The sequence below is a fragment of the Amblyraja radiata genome, chromosome 2 (genome assembly GCF_010909765.2).
Source record: "Amblyraja radiata isolate CabotCenter1 chromosome 2, sAmbRad1.1.pri, whole genome shotgun sequence".
Taxonomy (NCBI): domain Eukaryota; kingdom Metazoa; phylum Chordata; class Chondrichthyes; order Rajiformes; family Rajidae; genus Amblyraja; species Amblyraja radiata.
This window is the reverse complement of record NC_045957.1, coordinates 108,771,993-108,789,141: the sequence shown is the minus strand read 5'-3', so window position 1 is coordinate 108,789,141 and position 17,149 is coordinate 108,771,993. Positions and strand designations below refer to the sequence as shown.

At 46.9% G+C, this 17,149-nt stretch overlaps 1 protein-coding gene across 3 annotated transcripts in view; it reads left to right on the top strand.

Moving 5' to 3' along the window:
- Nucleotides 1–17,149, top strand: part of trdmt1 (tRNA aspartic acid methyltransferase 1) — a 64,572-nt gene that overhangs the window by 24,524 nt on the left and 22,899 nt on the right. For all 3 annotated transcript variants that reach the window (XM_033013146.1, XM_033013139.1, XM_033013154.1), the window contains 3 exons: nt 11,070–11,146; nt 12,734–12,805; nt 16,918–16,983. In XM_033013146.1, the coding sequence (XP_032869037.1) occupies nt 11,070–11,146; nt 12,734–12,805; nt 16,918–16,983 (215 nt within the window). The remainder of the gene's footprint in view (nt 1–11,069; nt 11,147–12,733; nt 12,806–16,917; nt 16,984–17,149) is intronic.

Below are 17,149 nucleotides of genomic sequence, written 5' to 3'. Positions count from 1 at the left end.
GGAGCAAATTAATAATATTAATATAATATCAAGGGGGGTAATTAGCGTGAGTGCGGGGAGGGGGGGATAGTTAGTGTGTGTGACGCTGCATGCCGCCTCCCCCCCCACAACTACATATTGGGGGAACAGACCCAACGGGTCTGCACTTGGTCTAGTATATTGATAAAAGTCTGATCTTGACCACTTCCTGTTGTTCTGTATATTAATGTTAGAAAAAACGCTGCCATTTACGGCTGTGATTTTTGGCCATCTTACTCAGAGTCTCCCTCCGCTGTGCAGGGCAAGAGGATTTTCCCCATCGATGAAAAATAAAAGAGTTATTGGTGTTTAAATATTTTTGAGAATCTCTCTCCTGAAGGCCACGCCCCTTCCGGAGGGACTATAAAACCCGGAAGTGTTGAGTGCCCCAGTCAGTCTCTGCAAGATGGGGGAGCGAGAGGGTCTTGTCTCTCAGTCTGAGCTGTGAATAACACTGAACACATGTCTTCTAAACTGTGAGTGGTTTTACTGACCTGTCAGTGCCTTTAACGTGGTTTGGAAATGTTAAAGCTGTGTTGCCTTTGGTTTGGAAATGCTAAAGCTGTGTTGCCTTTGGTTTGGAAATGCTAAAGCTGTGTTGCCTTTGGTTTGGAAATGCTAAAGCTGTGTTGCCGTTAGTTTGGAAATGCTAAAGCTGTGTTGCCTAATTAAAGTTGCCTTGCCTAATTAAAGTTGCCTTGCCTAATTAAAGTCGCCATGCCTAATTAAAGTCGCCTTGCCTAATTAAAGTTGCCTTGCCTTCTATATAATTAAAATTCTAATCTTGACCACTTCCTGTTTGCGCTTTATATTGATTTTTTCCATCGATGAAAAATAAAAGAGTTATTAGTGTTTAAAAAATATTGAGATTCTCTCGCCTGTCAATCATGCCATGAAGGACATGCCCCTTCTGGTGGGAGGGGGAGGGACTAGAAAACCCAGAATTGTGGGCGTAGCTCAGTCTCTGCAAGATGGAGGAGGGAGAGGTCACAACTCGCTGTCTTTAGCGGCCTTGCACCCTGCTTGAAATGGTATGAAACTACACTTGAATTTGGTGGCCTTGCACCCTGCTTGAAGTGGTAAGAAACTGCACTTGAATTTGGTGGCCTTGCACCCTGCTTGAAACAGAATTTGAAGAAGTAGCCGTGAGTCAACTGCCAGCCCACCAGCGTGAGTGAGTGAGCTGCCAGCACAACAGGCTTGAGTGACTGAGCCGCCAGCCCAAGAATCCATTCGGCCCACAATGTCCATACTAGCGCTCTGGAAACCAGTCCCTTCAGCCCACAACACCCATACTAGCGCTCCAGAAAGCCCCCCCACCCCCACTGGCCACCAATATTGGAATTGGTGGAGAGGTGGAATAATGCGTTGGGGGACCAGCCCTCCTGTGTGATGCTGGGACCCACCGGGTCTCACTTAGTCTAGTACTTATTAAAACTGTGTGCATGTCATTTCGCCTTTGATTCACATCTCCTCGAAAACCCTATGCGGAAACGGGGAATGTTTACATATTCCGGTACCTCATGATTTCAAAAATCCCCTTATCTGTAAATTTGGTTAATTATTTCCCGAGTTATTTATAATATTGTTCACAAATCAGACTTTTTTCAAATCTAACTGTTGGCCAGCTGATGACGTTACAATGCCTTTGCTGGGGGGTCACATGGCTCGTGGCCCAGCCCCACCCCCTCCCTCCCCCGGATCTGGATTAAAGCAGCTGCTGTCAATGTGCAGGCGCACTGTTTTCCATGAGTTACGTCACCATTCCCCCCCACCCCCCCGACTCACAGTCATTTTGTTGCCTCCTCGACTGGCACTCGCCCAGCTGTCCACAGCACAGTGCCCCGCCCACTAGCGTTGCGCGCAGCCCCGCCGACAGCCCAGTGGCTCAACACTAAGTAAGCTCGCGCCTTGGCTCCCGCAACGCCCAGCCCTGCCCACAGCCCAACCACATCATGACGCCTTTTCCTCGCTGGTGATCCCACCTGGCCCGTCACAGGGGCAGACCCCCTCTCCGTCTCCCCTGCCCGATCGTCTGTCACGCTGGTGAGTGCGCTTACCCTCGCGCAAGCCACGATCGGCGGGTCCTCCGCCATTTTTCACCGTCCTCAGCGCTGCGGGCCTCGCTCTAGTCCATGACAGTCGCAGCCGAGCTCAGGCCCGGCGCTAGATGGGGAGGCTTGTGCTCTACGACTTGGGGCAGAAAAAGAGAAAGAAAGGGGGGGAGGGGGGTGAGGGGGGGGGGGGGAGAGGGCGGTGGAGCGAAGAAGGGAGAGGGGGTGGAGGGGGAGGGTTGTAGTGGGGGATAGAGAGGGGGGATGGAGAGAGGGGAGGAGAGGGCCCTTCCTCTCTGCCCACCCCCCTCTCTGCCCCCATCTCTTCCCCCCCCCTCTCTGCCACCCCCCTCTCTGCCACCCCCCTCTCTGCCCCCCCCCCTCTCTGCCACCCCTCCCTCTCTGCCACCCCTCCCTCTCTGCCACCCCCTCCCTCTCTGCCCCCCCTCCCTCTCTGCCACTCTTCCCTCTCTGCCCCTCTTCCCTCTCTGCCCCTCTTCCCTCTCTGCCCCTCCCTCCCTCTGCCCCTCCCTCCCTCTCTGCCCCTCCCTACCTCTCTGTACCCCCGTCCCTCTCCCCCCCCCCTCTCTGCCCCCTCCCTCTCTTTGGAATCCCCCATTTCCCCCCCTCCCCCACTCCCCCTCCTTACCCCTTCCTCTCTCTCGCCCCCTCTCTCCCCCCTCTCTCCCTCAGCCCTTCCTCCACCTTACCCCTCTCCCCTCCCCCTCCACATCCACCTCCCTTTCCCCCTTCTCGCCCTACTCTCCCCAGTCCCCTCCCACCCCTCTCCCCCTTTCCCCCCCCTCCCTCCACCTCCCTCCCCTCCACCCTCCACCTCCCTCCCCCTCTTCCTCCACTCTGCCGCACTCTCCCTCTCTCCCCCCTCCTCTCTCTCTTAAACCCCTTACCCCCTCCTCTCGATCCCCTTCCCCCCTCTGCCACCTCCACCCCTCATCCCTCTCCCCTACCCCCGTCTCCACCCCCTTTCCCCCACTCTCACCCCCACTCCCCCCTGTCTGTGTGTGGGGTGGTTAGTGTGTGTGTGACGCCGGAGCCCCCCCCCCCCACAACCACGCATTGGGGGTCGGGCCCCGATGGGTCCCCCTTGGTCTAGTATACTTATTAAAAGTCTGACCTGGTACGTGTGTATATGTATGTGTATATGTGGTTGTCTTTACATCTTCGCAAAAACATTACGCGGTAACGATTACATTTTTACATTCTCTGATTGTCATTTTCCCGTCGAGGCCAGGAACACTTTATCTGAACTTATTTTCAAAATCACCTTACTGATTAAAAGTCTAAAAGTCAAAAGACTTTGAAATTAAAACCGCCAGCTTCAACTAATAACGTCACAATAGCTCAGCTGGCAGAGATGAGCCTCAATGAAGATTTCATCTTTCATAAGATTTTTACATATTCTGATTCACATTTTACCCTTCAAGGCAGAGATTACTTTCACTGAACATCGTATGCTGTATTTCTCGACTTAGAAACATAGACAATATAGATAATAGGTGCAGGAGGAGGCCATTCGGCCCTTCGAGCCAGCACCGCCATTCATTGTGATCATGGCTGGTCATCCCCTATCAATAACCCGTGCCTGCCTTCTCCCCATATCCCTTGACTCCACTAGCCCCTAGAGCTCTATCTAACTCTCTCTTAAATCCATCCAGTGACTTGGCTTCCACTGCCCTCTGTGGCAGGGGATTCCATAAATTCACAACTCTCTGGGTGAAAAAGTGTTTTCTCACCTCAGTCTTAAATGACCTCCCCTTTATTCTAAGACTGTGGCCCCTGGTTCTGGATTCTAAGACTGTGGCCCCTGGTTCTGGACTTATTCCTTATTAAAGTTTAAAAAAATCAAAATGCCTCGAATTTCAAACTGACCAGTTTCAACTGATGACGTAACAATAGCAACTTCAACTGATGACATCACAACAGATAGACTAGCAAGAGGGGTGTGAATTGCTATTGCAACACGCAGGGCAATTGGAATTTTTTTAAACAGCACTTCTGAAGAAGGCAAGGGCAGTGCTGGAATCTTACGTTCGGGAATGGCTTGAGTTGGAGCACCACGCCTCCTGTGGGGGCTAAGGGTAGGGAACGGTTGCGTTGCGAGAGCAGACCCAATAGGTCTGCACTTGGTCTAGTATATTATATATCTATACATAACTAAAACTCTGATCTTCTTATCTTCCGGTTTGGGCAATCTTTCTATTTGCGCAAAACCGGTTCGCGATAGCATTATGAATTTTCGCCAGTTCACTCACCATTTTCCTGTGCTGCGAGTGTATCAAGTTTTGTTCCGATCGATTGAATGTCGTAAAGTTAGCGAGGTTTAAAAATCTTTAGTCTCTTCCCCTGTCACCTCCCAGGACAGTCGGCCCCTTACTGTCCCATCGTGTCTTTATTGGAGCTGAGGATGGCAGGTGGAGGTTTCCAACCGGACACGAAGCGAGGCTGCCCCAAGCAGCCCTGCCCCAAGCAGCCCTGCCCCAAGCAGCCCAGCGTAGGAGACCCGACCCAGCCCAGCCTAATGTCGGATCCCTGACCCAGCCCAGCGTCGGAGACCCAGCCCAGCCCAGCGTGGGGGAACCAGCCAGAGTCGGAGGCCCAGGCCAGCCCAGAGTCGGAGGCCCAGGCCAGCCCAGAGTCGGAGACCCAGCCCAGCCCAGCCCTGAGTCCGAGAACCAGCCCAACCCGGAGTCGGAGATGTTGCCGATGTCGCCAAACGGAAAGCGGAGATTCTGATCCCGGCGGCCAGCGCCCGCTGTGAGTCCCCATCGTGCCACCAATTCCAGCCACTACCCCTCTGGTCCCCCTCGCTGGCTCCTGCCCCCCCCTGCCCCACAAACCCCCCCTCCCCACAACCCTCCCACAACCCCCCCTCCCCACAAACCCCCCCTGCCCCACAAACCCCCCCTGCCCCACAAACCCCCCCTGCCCCACAACCCCCCCCGCCCCACAAACCCCCACCTCACAAACCCCCCACCCCACAAACCCCCCCCACAACCCCCCTGCCCCACAACCCCCACCCACATCCCCCCCCCACAACCCCCGCTCCAACAACCTCCCGCCACCCCCCCCCCCCCCTGAACCCCTTCCCCCCTGGGTTATTCACACTACCCACACCCCCTCGGTTTAATCACACTCCCCCCCCCGGGTTATTTACACAGCCAACACTCCCCCCTCCGTCTCTACCCCTCCCAGTCCCTTTTTCTACCCCCTGCGCCCCTATCGCTCTCTACCCTCTCCCCCTCCCTCCTCTACCCTCTCCCTCTTACCCTCTCCCCATCTCCTCTCTACCCTCCCATCTCTACCACGCTCTCTATCCCATCCCTCTCAACCAACCCTCTCTAAAAACCCTCGTCCCCTCCCCTGTACCCTCCTCCCCCCCTCTCTTACCTCCCTCTCTTACCCCACGCTCGTCTACCCTCATCCCTCTCAACCCAACCCTCCTCCCTACCCCCTCTCCCCTCCCTCTCTACCCTCTCCCCCTCCCTCTTTACCCCACGGTCTCTACCCCATCCCTCTCAACCCACCCCTCTCTACCCCCTCCCTCTCTACCCTCTCCCCCTCCCTCTCTACCCCACGGTCTCTACCCCATCCCTCTCAACCTATCCCTTTCAACCCATCCCTCTCTACCCCCTCCCTCTCTATCCCCCCCCCTCTATCCCCCCTCTCTACCCCCCCCCTCTCTACACCCCCCCCCCCCCTCTCTAGACACGCCTGTGCAGTTGGGGGCTATGCTTGAGTGGATAGTGCGGGCGATGTGGAAAAGGAGCAAATGAATAATATGAATATATTATCAAGGGGGGGTTAGTGAGTGGGTGTGGGAGTGGTTAGTGTGTGTGTGTGTGTGATGCGGCGGGCTCCCCCCGCTACCGAGCGTTGAGGGGATGGGACCCAATGGGTCCCCCTTGGTCTAGTTACACTTGAAGCCATCCTCCTATTTTTTTGTGTGTAATCCTTTATGTCTATTGTTAAAAGGAGATGTAGGGGGCAGGTCTTTCAATCAGAGGGTGGTGGATGACTGGAAGGGGCTGCCAGGGGTGCTAGGGACAGATACAATTGTGGTGATTGAGAACCGATTAGATATGCACGCAATAGCATATTTTGAAATATGTAGAGAATTGGATCATGTAGATGAGATTAGTTTATCATGGCATCATGTTTGACACTGACATTGTGGGTTGAAGGTTCCTGTGTTTTGTTCTGCGTTTTATGTTCTATTGTTCTCAAATTCCTGTCTAATTCCCTTTTGAATTTATGACGTAGGTCTTTTTGAGTAAAGTATTCCAGATGCCAACAGCTTAGATTTTTTCATTCTCACCCCACTTGGGGAAAAAAAGGCGGACGGACGGCCTGTGACTTTAAAATCTATGGACTAGCTTTTGATCCAGTTGAAAGAGGAAATGATGTTTTGCTCTCTGTTATCGAACTACCACGTTGCATTTACTTCGTTTGATGACTCCAATGTCGTGTAATAGATGCCTCTTATCATTCAAAACATCTGGTCAAATTGTATACTCTCTCTTAGAAACTTTACTTGTTCCCTAAAGTGTAGTTGTCTAGTCTTGTCACTCTTACCAGTGATGTCTCTCTAATGTCATAATCATAGAGCGATACAGCATGGAAACAGGCCCTTCGGCCTAACTTACCCACACCGGCCAACATGTCCCAGCTCCACTAATCCCACCTCCAAACCTGTCCTAATCATGTACCTGTCTAACTATTTCTTAAATGTTGGGATAGTCCCTGCCTCAACTACCTCCTCTAGCACCTCGTTTCATACACCCACCACCCTACTTTGGGCAAGAGACTCTGCGCACCTACCCGATCTATTCCTCTCATGATGTTATACACCTCTATAAGATCACCCCTCATCCTCCTGCGCTCCAAGGAATAGAGTCCTAGCCTACTTCACCTCTCCCCATAGCTCTGACCCTCTAGTCCTGGCAACATCCTTGTAAATCATCCATGTACCCTTTCCAGCTGGACAAGATCTTTCTTATAACACGGTATCCAGAACTGAACACATACTCTAAATGTGGCCTCACCAACGTCTTATTCAACTGCAAAATGACCTCCCAACTTCTATACTCAGTACTCTGACTGATGAAGGTCAACGTGCCAAAAACCTTTTTGATCACCCTATCTACCTGCACCTGCACTTCGAGATCCCTCTGCTCTGCAACACTCCCCAGAGCCCTACTATTCACTGTGTAGCTCCTGCCCATGTTAGACTTCCCAAAATGCAACACTTCACATTTCTCTGTACTAAATTCCATCAACCATTCCTCAGCCCAACTGGCCAATCGATCAAGATCCTGCTGCAATTTTTCGCAACCATCTTCATTATCTGACTTGGATTGGTAAGAGTAATGCATCTGAAACTGTTTCGTGTGAACCATCACCCAGTATGGACTAAAAAATGCAGTTACCTCCAACTTCTGCTACCTGCCACTGGGACATTGCCATTTTCATATCACCAATTACCCTTAGATTTCTTGGGTTTATATCATCTTTGTATTACGTCTGTTGTGCCACAACAAACGTCTTGTCCTGTTGCAAGTAAGAATTTTATTGTTCTGCTTCAGCACATATGGCAATAAAACAGTCTTGACTCTTGATTATTACGCCTCCTGGACAGTATTGTAACAACAATTATCCCTAAATAATTTTTAGTTTTTCATTTCCATTTGAACTATTTCATTTCCATTTTCTTGTCCCTGATGGCTAAAATTAATTATGGCACCGTGAAAATTAGGCTAGTACAGAGGAATGTGAGGTGTTGCATTTTGAGAAGTCTAACATGGGCAGCTTTGTAGTTTATCTCTAATCTTTCTTGAAAACTGGTGTTACATTAGCAGTCATCCAGTGCTCCATCACTATTCCAACATTCCATGAGGATTGAAACATTGGTGCCAATACATCAGACATGACTGACTGCCAACTTATGATGCATTCTTTCCTGACTGGATAACTCATCTTCCTTTAGTAATGCTAATCACAAACTCGCAGAAAGGTTACAGCACGGAAGGAGCTCATTTGGACCCGCCAATCTGTGCCAGCTCAATTTAACAGCGGTTGAGCCACTTCCATTCTCCTGTTTAATGCCCATATCATTGTAATATTTTTCCCTTTTAAGTACTTACTCAGTTCCCTTTGAAGCAAGGAAGGAAGGAATCCGTTTAGCCTGACAAGTCTGTACCAACGCTTTATGTCAACATTCTAGCTAGTCCTGCCCTGTCTCTATAGCTTTGCAAATTCTTTCCTTATAAAAGGCAGCTCACTAGATGAAAAAAAAACATTTAATCTGCGTCCACCATTAGCTTTAAGTTCACATTTGACATCTTGACCATTGCACCATTTAATAACAATCTCTCCTATCCATTTGCTGTTGAGCGTTTATGCTATTGCTCCTATCAAATGGAAGCGTTACCCCCTATCTATTTTATTTATGCTCTTCATGGTTTTAAATAGTTATATTGACCCTATTTTTTGTTAGGTACAGCATGAAAAGGAGCCCTTTGACACATCGAGTCCACGACGCCCAACAATCACCCATTCACATTAGTTCTATGTTATCCCACTTTCACATCCACTTCCTACACCCTATTGGCAATTTCCAACCTTCCATTCTTTGGGATGTGGGAGGAAACCTGAACACCCGGAGGAAACACGTGAAAGTGAAAATTCCACACAGACCGCATCTGAGGTCAGGATCAAACCAGCGGCACCACTATGACCCGTGGTTGAGTCCTTCAACTCTGGAATCATGTCTTTTGTACCCTCTGTCCAGTTTTGGGCAATCCACTTTAGGAAAAATGGAAAGTCTGGATACAGTACTCCATGTAGCTGAGCCACTGTATTTTATAAATGGCACATCATGATCCCTTTTCCCTGTAATAAACAAAATCTTGATTGCTTTTACAACTATTTTGTCAACCTGCCTTACCGATGTAAACTAAGCACATAAACCAGTTGATCACTGTTGTTAAACAACATTAAAAGTTCATCTACACATTTTTATTGCCCCTTCTCATTTCAACGCTGGTGCCCTGCAAGAATGCGTTCTAAGCCCCTTTCTTATACACCCACGACTGTGCAGCCAAATACAAATCCAACTTAATTTACAAAATCGCAGATGACACTACCATAGTGGGCCGGATGTCAAATAATAAGGAGATGGAATACAGGAAGGAGATTGAGAAACTCGGTAACTGGTACCAAGACAACAGCCTTTCCCTCAATGTCAGCACGCCAAAGGAGATTGGAATCGACTTCAGGAAGTGAAGCAGCACACAAACCCCAGTATACATTGATGGCAACAAAATAGAGATGGTTGATAGCTTCAAGTTTGTCAGAGCAAATATCACCAGCAACTTGGCCTAGACCAGCCATATCGATGAAATCGCCAAGAAAGAAAATGTATACCTCCAGTTTCAAGGACAGTTTCTTCCCAGCTGTTATCAGGCAACTGAACCATCCTTTCACCAACCAGAGAGAAGTCCTGACCTACCATCTACCTCATTGGAGACCCTCAGACTATCTTAAATCATACTTTATTGCACTTTATCTTGCACTAAACGTTATTCACTTTATCCTATGTCTGTACAATGTGGATGGCGTGATTGTAATCATGTATAGCCTTTCCACGAACTGAATAGCACACAATAAAAAGCTCTTCACTGTGCCTCGGTACATGTGACAATAATAAACTAAACTAAACTACCTCTCAAAATATAACATACCACATTTCTCTTATTTAGATTGGTTTATTGTTGTCATGTGTACTTATATGCCGTGATAAACTATGTTTTGTCTAGTCAACTATCTAGTCAAATCATCTGTATCTGTTGGTCCATATAGTATTCTCTGTGTTCACTAAGCCTCAAAGTTAAAGACAGGTCTTTTTATTTTTCCTATTTTTAATCTGTTACTAACCTCCAAATAGCTTTCCTCTTGTTTAAAATACTCTTTAAAGGATTTGTTTTTATTTGTGAAACTGTATGCAAAATAGTCATTTAGTACTTAATCCATGTATGTTGCCTCTATGTGAAGTTATTTCTTTAGGTCTATCTATTTCCCAACAATCATTTTACATATTCTCTGTTTAGAACATATTTTGGGGCTTAAAATTAACTTGCTGGCTAATCTTCTTTCATCTTTCTTAAATTTGGCCAATTCCATCTGGTACTTTGATGTGCTGATATAGAAGATTTTGATGCAATCAATCCTCCATGAGTAATTTGGCCAATTTCCCAATTAAAAAAAGTAGCAAGACCAGAATCATTTTGTTTTGATCTCCATCAGCAATGTAGTTTGGACGCTAATTCCCTCATGACCACCTTGGAAATTCAATTGAGAACAGTCACTTGCAACTTTAGAACCTATTGAATCATAAACTGAGCTTCCATTTCAAAGACCATCGACATTCACCTCTTCAACGCATGCTTCCGAGCCCTACACACCCTCATCCCAGAGGTCTTGCTTCCCAGAGGTGCCTAATGTGTTCTGGCTTTTCTCACCTCCAGTTCTCTCAAACCCCCCCCCCCTCTCACCTCCCAAACCCCCAACCCCCACCTCAACTTTCAGTCTGAAGAAGAGATCCGACACGAAAGGTCACCTATTATTTTTCTTTGGAGATGTTGCGTGACCCGCTGAGTTACTCTAGTATTTTGTGTCTATGGTATAAAACAACATCTGCAGTTCCTTCCAACACTATCTGTACCTGTTATGTGACCAGTTTCTCCTAATACGTCATACTGACCTGGCTGAATTTCATCCCAGAGTAATTTGCTACTGAAACATAATTTTCATACTAATGCTGCATGGAGAAAGATTGAAAAGGGCACTGATTTCTTGAAGGCTCTTATTTGTTTGCCTGTCTTTTTTCACTCTGTCCCTCCACCCAGATTAAAATTAACCATTCTACTATTGTATAATATTATATAATACAAATATTTGAACTTTTATTTTACATATTAGGGTATGACATTGGATGAGTTCAACAAATTAGACTTTGACATGATCTTGATGAGTCCCCCTTGCCAGCCATTCACAAGGTGAGCATTTGTGTAACAGTGAAGAATGAGAGAATGGGTTGCTATGAATGTCAGTGTTATACCTAATGTGTCAAATGATTAGCTTGCTCATCATATGGAAATATGAAATGTAAGAAAAGATTTGTCTTGTGCTATTCTTCAAACTAAACTGTTACAACATAGATATTGGTTTAAATGAAAACAGAAAATATTTGAAATGCCCGGAACCAACAGTGGCTAACAAAGGAGGTCAAGTATAACATTAAATTGAAAAGATTAAAGATCAAGCAGCTTCTAATAATGGAGAAGGTGTTATAGCTTATCTAGCCTGATTTGCATGTATCTGGTCCACATTCTTCTACACTTCCGAGTTCTGGACTGCTCAACTCTGGGGGGGGGGGGGGGAGACTGACCATTCATTGTACCTATTCCAAATCATTTAGGAAAGCAAATATATATATATATATATATTTGAATCAATATATTTTCGTTAAAGCTAAACCATTTAACAATTTTACTTGAGTTCTTTCAGCTTGTAACAAGCAGGATTGATGGCTGTGAACATGCTAATGTGGTGTATTTAGATTTCTGATTTGACAAGGTGCCACATAAGCGTCAATCCATCAGGTAGAAGTCTGATGGATTTTAAACTGGTATAGAAAATACATGATTAGAATAAACAAGCCTTTTACAGATTGAAGGATGTAATGGATGGAGTATCCCGTGGATCAATTCTCAGCCCCCAATTAGAAAATAGAATGTAGAACCATACAGCACAGGAGTACACTCTTCAGCCAGTTCTGTGCTGAACATGATGCCACGTTAAACTAATCTCTGCAGCCTGCATATTTTCCATACCTCTACATTCCCTACATTCTCTGCATATATCCATGTGCTTATCTAAAAGCCTCTTAAACACAACTATCGTCTTTGCTTCCATAACCACCTCTGCCAATGTGTTCCAGACACCCACCACCCTCTGTGTAAACTCTTCTGAGGAAGTAGAGGCAATGGTGTGCTTTCTTGGCTAGAGCTTCAATGTGATTAGATCAGGACAAATTGTTGGTGATTTAGACTTTAGACATACAGTTTGGAAACAGTTCTTTTGGCTCACCGAGTCCACGCCGACCAGCGATCACTTTGTATACTATTACTATCCTGCACATAGAAACCAATTAACCTACAAACCAGGTGCTCCGGTTTCCTCCCACATGCCAAAGATGATTAAAAATGAAAGTGTTTCAATCACTTATTCTTCAGAATCAGAATCAGATTTTATTCGCCAAGTATGTTTTACAACGTACGAGGAATTTCACTGGCGTTGGTGTTGCTTCAAGGTGTTTCCTCGGGTGCGGATTTTGTGTTATATTTGCAATTGTTTTAAAATCTTGAATTACTATGACCTTCACGAGAATCTGTTGTGGCGATTGTCTTCACGAGCAGAGTGCAAAAAATTGGTTAACATCTCACTAATTATTCTGCCTGCCAAATGATTTAAATGAAAAAGAGACTTTTATTTAATTTTCATGCTATTACATGTTGCTGATTTGAAAAGAAGCAAATCTTTGCTGCTAATATTAATTGCCCCAATGTTTTGTTTTTAAACAGATTAGGGACACAAAAAGATGTTTTGGATTCCAGGATCAAGAGTTTTTTGTACATCCTTGACTTACTGCCAAGGTCTGAATTTATTGCTCTTTAAACCATTATTATACATAGAACAACTGAACACCTGTATTTCTTCATGTAATAAATGCTTTAAGAAAATACTGTACAAATCAAATCTAACTATGAGAAACTAGCAGTAAGTTTACTAACATCTGAAGGTAAAACCAAAAATCAAGATTTTATTTTCAGATTTGTTGTCAGGTGGGTTAGTTCTCACTTAAATGATAATTAAAAGCATTTTACACATCTCCAATAATAATTTGAATAATTTTGTGCAAAATGTTTTTAATTATCATTTAAGTGCAAGCAATTTGAAGTATTGCTTGATCATGTCAAGCAGTTAGAAAAGCTTCTGTGATTAATTGAAATTGATTAGCGAAATTCCAATCACCGTCACATCATATCTTCAGGGATCTAATGTGAAACAAGCAGGACTCTGCCTGTATTAATTTTTTGATGTAGTTATGTGGCATACACTCAACCTGGCAAAGGCCAGTTAAGCAAGAGCCATCCCAGATGCTCCTTCAGTACTACATCCTCATTGCCCAGGGTTTCCTAGATTGCATAATGGCAAACAAAAAAGCTTTGACTCGCAGACTTGTTGTGATCATGGGTTTCTGCCAAGTGTAAGGCAGCTGTTTGCCTGAAATAGATCAAAGATTATAAGACATAGAACAGTGCAGTACAGGAACAGACCATCAGTCCTCCAACCGCATCGTTCCCCAGCTCCGCACGGCCCGATTTTACCTTCTCCCCAAAATCCACAAACCTGACTGTCTTGGCACACCGAAGGTACACAAAATTGCTGGAGGAACTCAGCGGGTGCAGCAGCATCTATGGAGCGAAGGAAATAGGCGACGTTTCGGGCCGAAACCCTTCTTCAGACTGATGGGGGGTGGGGAAAGAAAGAAGGAAAAAGGGAGGAGGAGGAGCCCGTGGGGGGGCGGATGGGTGGGTGGGAGGAGACAGCTAGAGGGTGAAGGAAGGGGAGGGGACAGCACAGGCTAGCCAAATTGGGGGAATTCAATGTTGATGCCATAAGGGCGCAAGGACCCCAGACGGAATATGAGGTGCTGTTCCTCCAATTTCCGCTGTTGCTCACTCTGGCAATGGAGGAGACCCAGGACAGAGAGGTCGGATTGGGAATGGGAGGGGGAGTTGAAGTGCTGAGCCACCGGGAGGTCATGTAGGTTAAGGCGGACTGAGCGGAGGTGTTCGGCGAAACGGTCGCCCAACCTACGCTTGGTCTCACCGATGTAAATTAGCTGACATCTAGTGCAGCGGATGCAGTAGATGAGGTTGGAGGAGATACAGGTGAACCTTTGTCGCACCTGGAACGACTGCTTGGGACCTTGAATGGAGTCGAGGGGGGAGGTGAAGGGACAGGTGTTGCATTTCTTGCGGTTGCAACGGAAAGTGCCCGGGGAGGGGGTGGTGCGGGAGCAAAGGGAAGAATTGACGAGGGAGTTGCGGAGGGAGCGGTCTTTGCGGAAGGCAGACATGGGGGGAGATGGGAAGATGTGGCGAGTGGTGGGGTCACGTTGGAGGTGGCGGAAATGGCGGAGGATTATGTGTTGTATTTGTCGGCAGGTGGGGTGAAAGGTGAGGACCAGAGGGACTCTGCCCTTGTTGCGTGTGCGGGGATGGGGAGAGAGAGCAGTGTTGCGGGGTATGGATGAGACCCTGGTGTGAGCCTCATCTATGGTGGCGGAGGGGAATCCCCGTTCCCTGAAGAACGAGGACATTTCCGATGCCCTAGTATGAAATGTCTCATCCTGGGAACAGATGCGGCGTAGGCGGAGGAATTGGGAGTAGGGGATGGAGTCTTTACAGGGGGCAGGGTGGGAAGACGTGTAGTCCAGATAGCCATGTGAGTCAGTGGGTTTATAATGTATGTCGGTCAGGAGTCTGTCCCCTGCGATGGAGATGGTGAGGTCAAGGAATGGTAGGGAAGTGTCGGAAATCGTCCAGGTGTATTGGAGTGCCGGATGGAAGTTGGTGGTGAAGTGGATGAAGTCAGTCAGTTGTGTGTGGGTGCAGGAGGTGGCACCAAAGCAGTCGTCAATGTAGCGGAGGTAGAGGTCGGGGATGGGGCCCTGGTACGCATCGAACAAGGATTGTTCAACGTACCCGACAAAGAGGCAGGCGTAGCTGGGGCCCATGCGTGTGCCCATAGCTACGCCTTGTGTTTGGAGGAAATGGGAGGAGTCAAATGTAAAGTTATTGAGGGTGAGGACCAACTCCGCTAAGCGGAGGAGAGTGTCAGTGGCTGGGTAAAGGTTGCTCCTCTGGTCGAGGAAGAACCGGAGGGCTTTGAGGCCATCCTGGTGGGGGATGGAGGTGTAGAGTGACCGGACATCCATGGTGAAGATGAGGGGGTGAGGGCCCAGAGAGTGGAATGCGTGGAGGCGGCGGAGAGTGTCTGAGGTGTCTAGAACAAAGGTGGGGAGGGATTTGACCAAGGGGGATAGGATGGAGTACCCATTGTTTCCGCTTGTTCTTCTGACACCAAACTTATTTCCACGTACCTCGACTCCATCCTATCCCCCCTGGTCAAATCCCTCCCTACCTATATGCAAGACACCTCACGCTCTCTTCATCTCCTCCATGACCTCTGTTTTCCAAGCCCCCATTCCCTCATCTTCACCTTGGATGTCCAGTCACTCTACACCTCCATCCCCCATCAGGAGGGTCTATAAGCCCTCTGTTTCTTCCTCGACCGCAGAACCAACCCATCCCCGTCTACTAATACTCTCCTCCGCCTAGCAGAGCTGGTCCTTACCCTCAACAACTTTTCCTTTGACTCCTCCCATTTCCTCCAAATCCAAGGCATAGCTATGGGTACGCGCATGGGGCCCAGCTATGCCTGCCTCTTTGTAGGGTACGTCGAACAATCCTTGTTTGAGGCGTACCGTGACTCTATCGCCGAACTCTACCTCCACTACATCGACGACTGCATTGGTGCTACCTCCTGCACATGATCCACATCCCTCCAATTCTTGAATACTCATGCACCTATCTAAAAGACTCTTAAATACCACTCTCATATCTGCTTCGACTACCACCTGTGGTAGCATGGTTCAGACACCCAAAAATCCTAGCCCGTCACATCTCCTTTAAGTTTTCTCGCTGTTGCCTTAAAACTGTGCCCTCTAGCATTGAACATTTCCACCCTGGGGACGTTTAGGCTGCCTGCCTCTCGTAAGCTTATAAACCTCTATCAGGTCTGCCTTCAGCTTCCGATGCTCCAGTGCAATTCTAATGTTTGTACAACCTTTTCGGATTGTTAATACCCATGATTCAAAGCGGCATCCTGGTAAACCTTGAATGCATCGTCTCCAAAGCCTTGTAACGGGGCAACGAGAACTGCATGAAATACTCTAAATGCGGCCTAACAATAGTTTAATAAAACTATAATATGATTTCTTAACTCTTGTACTCAGTGCCCTAATTAATACATGCAAGCATAACATATACTCTCTGTACCACGCTATCTACTTGCTCCTTTCAAGGAACCTAGGGATTTGCACCTCAAGATCCTTCTGCACATCAGTGCTGTTAGGTGCCAGAAGAACATCCTTGCACGCCAACCCGCTGTCTTCCATGGGTAAATCGGTGCAAGACATTATGGATGATTCACCCAAGAATCTTCTGAATCTTTCCGTCTTACACAAAGGAACAATACTGGCTACTCTCTAGTCCTCCAGGACCTTGCCTACTCTCTTGCCTCTCTTAATTATTTGGGATTGATCACATAAGACTGAATCTTGGAACATATCCACTTCTCATAATTGTATATACTTCTAACAGGTTGTCCCTGAGCCTCTGGCGTTGCAAAGAAAACAAACCACATTTGTCCAACATCTCGTTGTAGCAATCCAGAAAACATCCTGGTGAACCTCTTCCACACTGCCTTGAAAGCCTCCATACCCTACCAGTAGTGTGGTAACCGGAGCTGCACAGAGTACTCCAATTATCGATTTCTCATTTTTAAGATATAGTTGTACTGATGAAATTCTGTGGTCATAATTATTTATAACTAAAGAACATTTCTCATTTTAATTTCATAATATGAAAGTAACACCTGAACTAATAAAGTGTTGTTATTATTTTGTTCTTTTCAGTCTTACAAAGCTTCCTAAATATATTCTTCTGGAAAATGTGAAAGGATTTGAAACTTCAGTAGCGAGGTATGAATCTATTGGAACAATACAAGTGTTTTATTTTGGTATTTACTTATTTTTATAATATTTAAAAACAAGCAATCAGCAAATGATGATGAGGTTGCATCTGACCTTTTATCGCGGAGATGTTCTGGATAAACCACACATTACAACAGGCAATCTGTTACTTCCA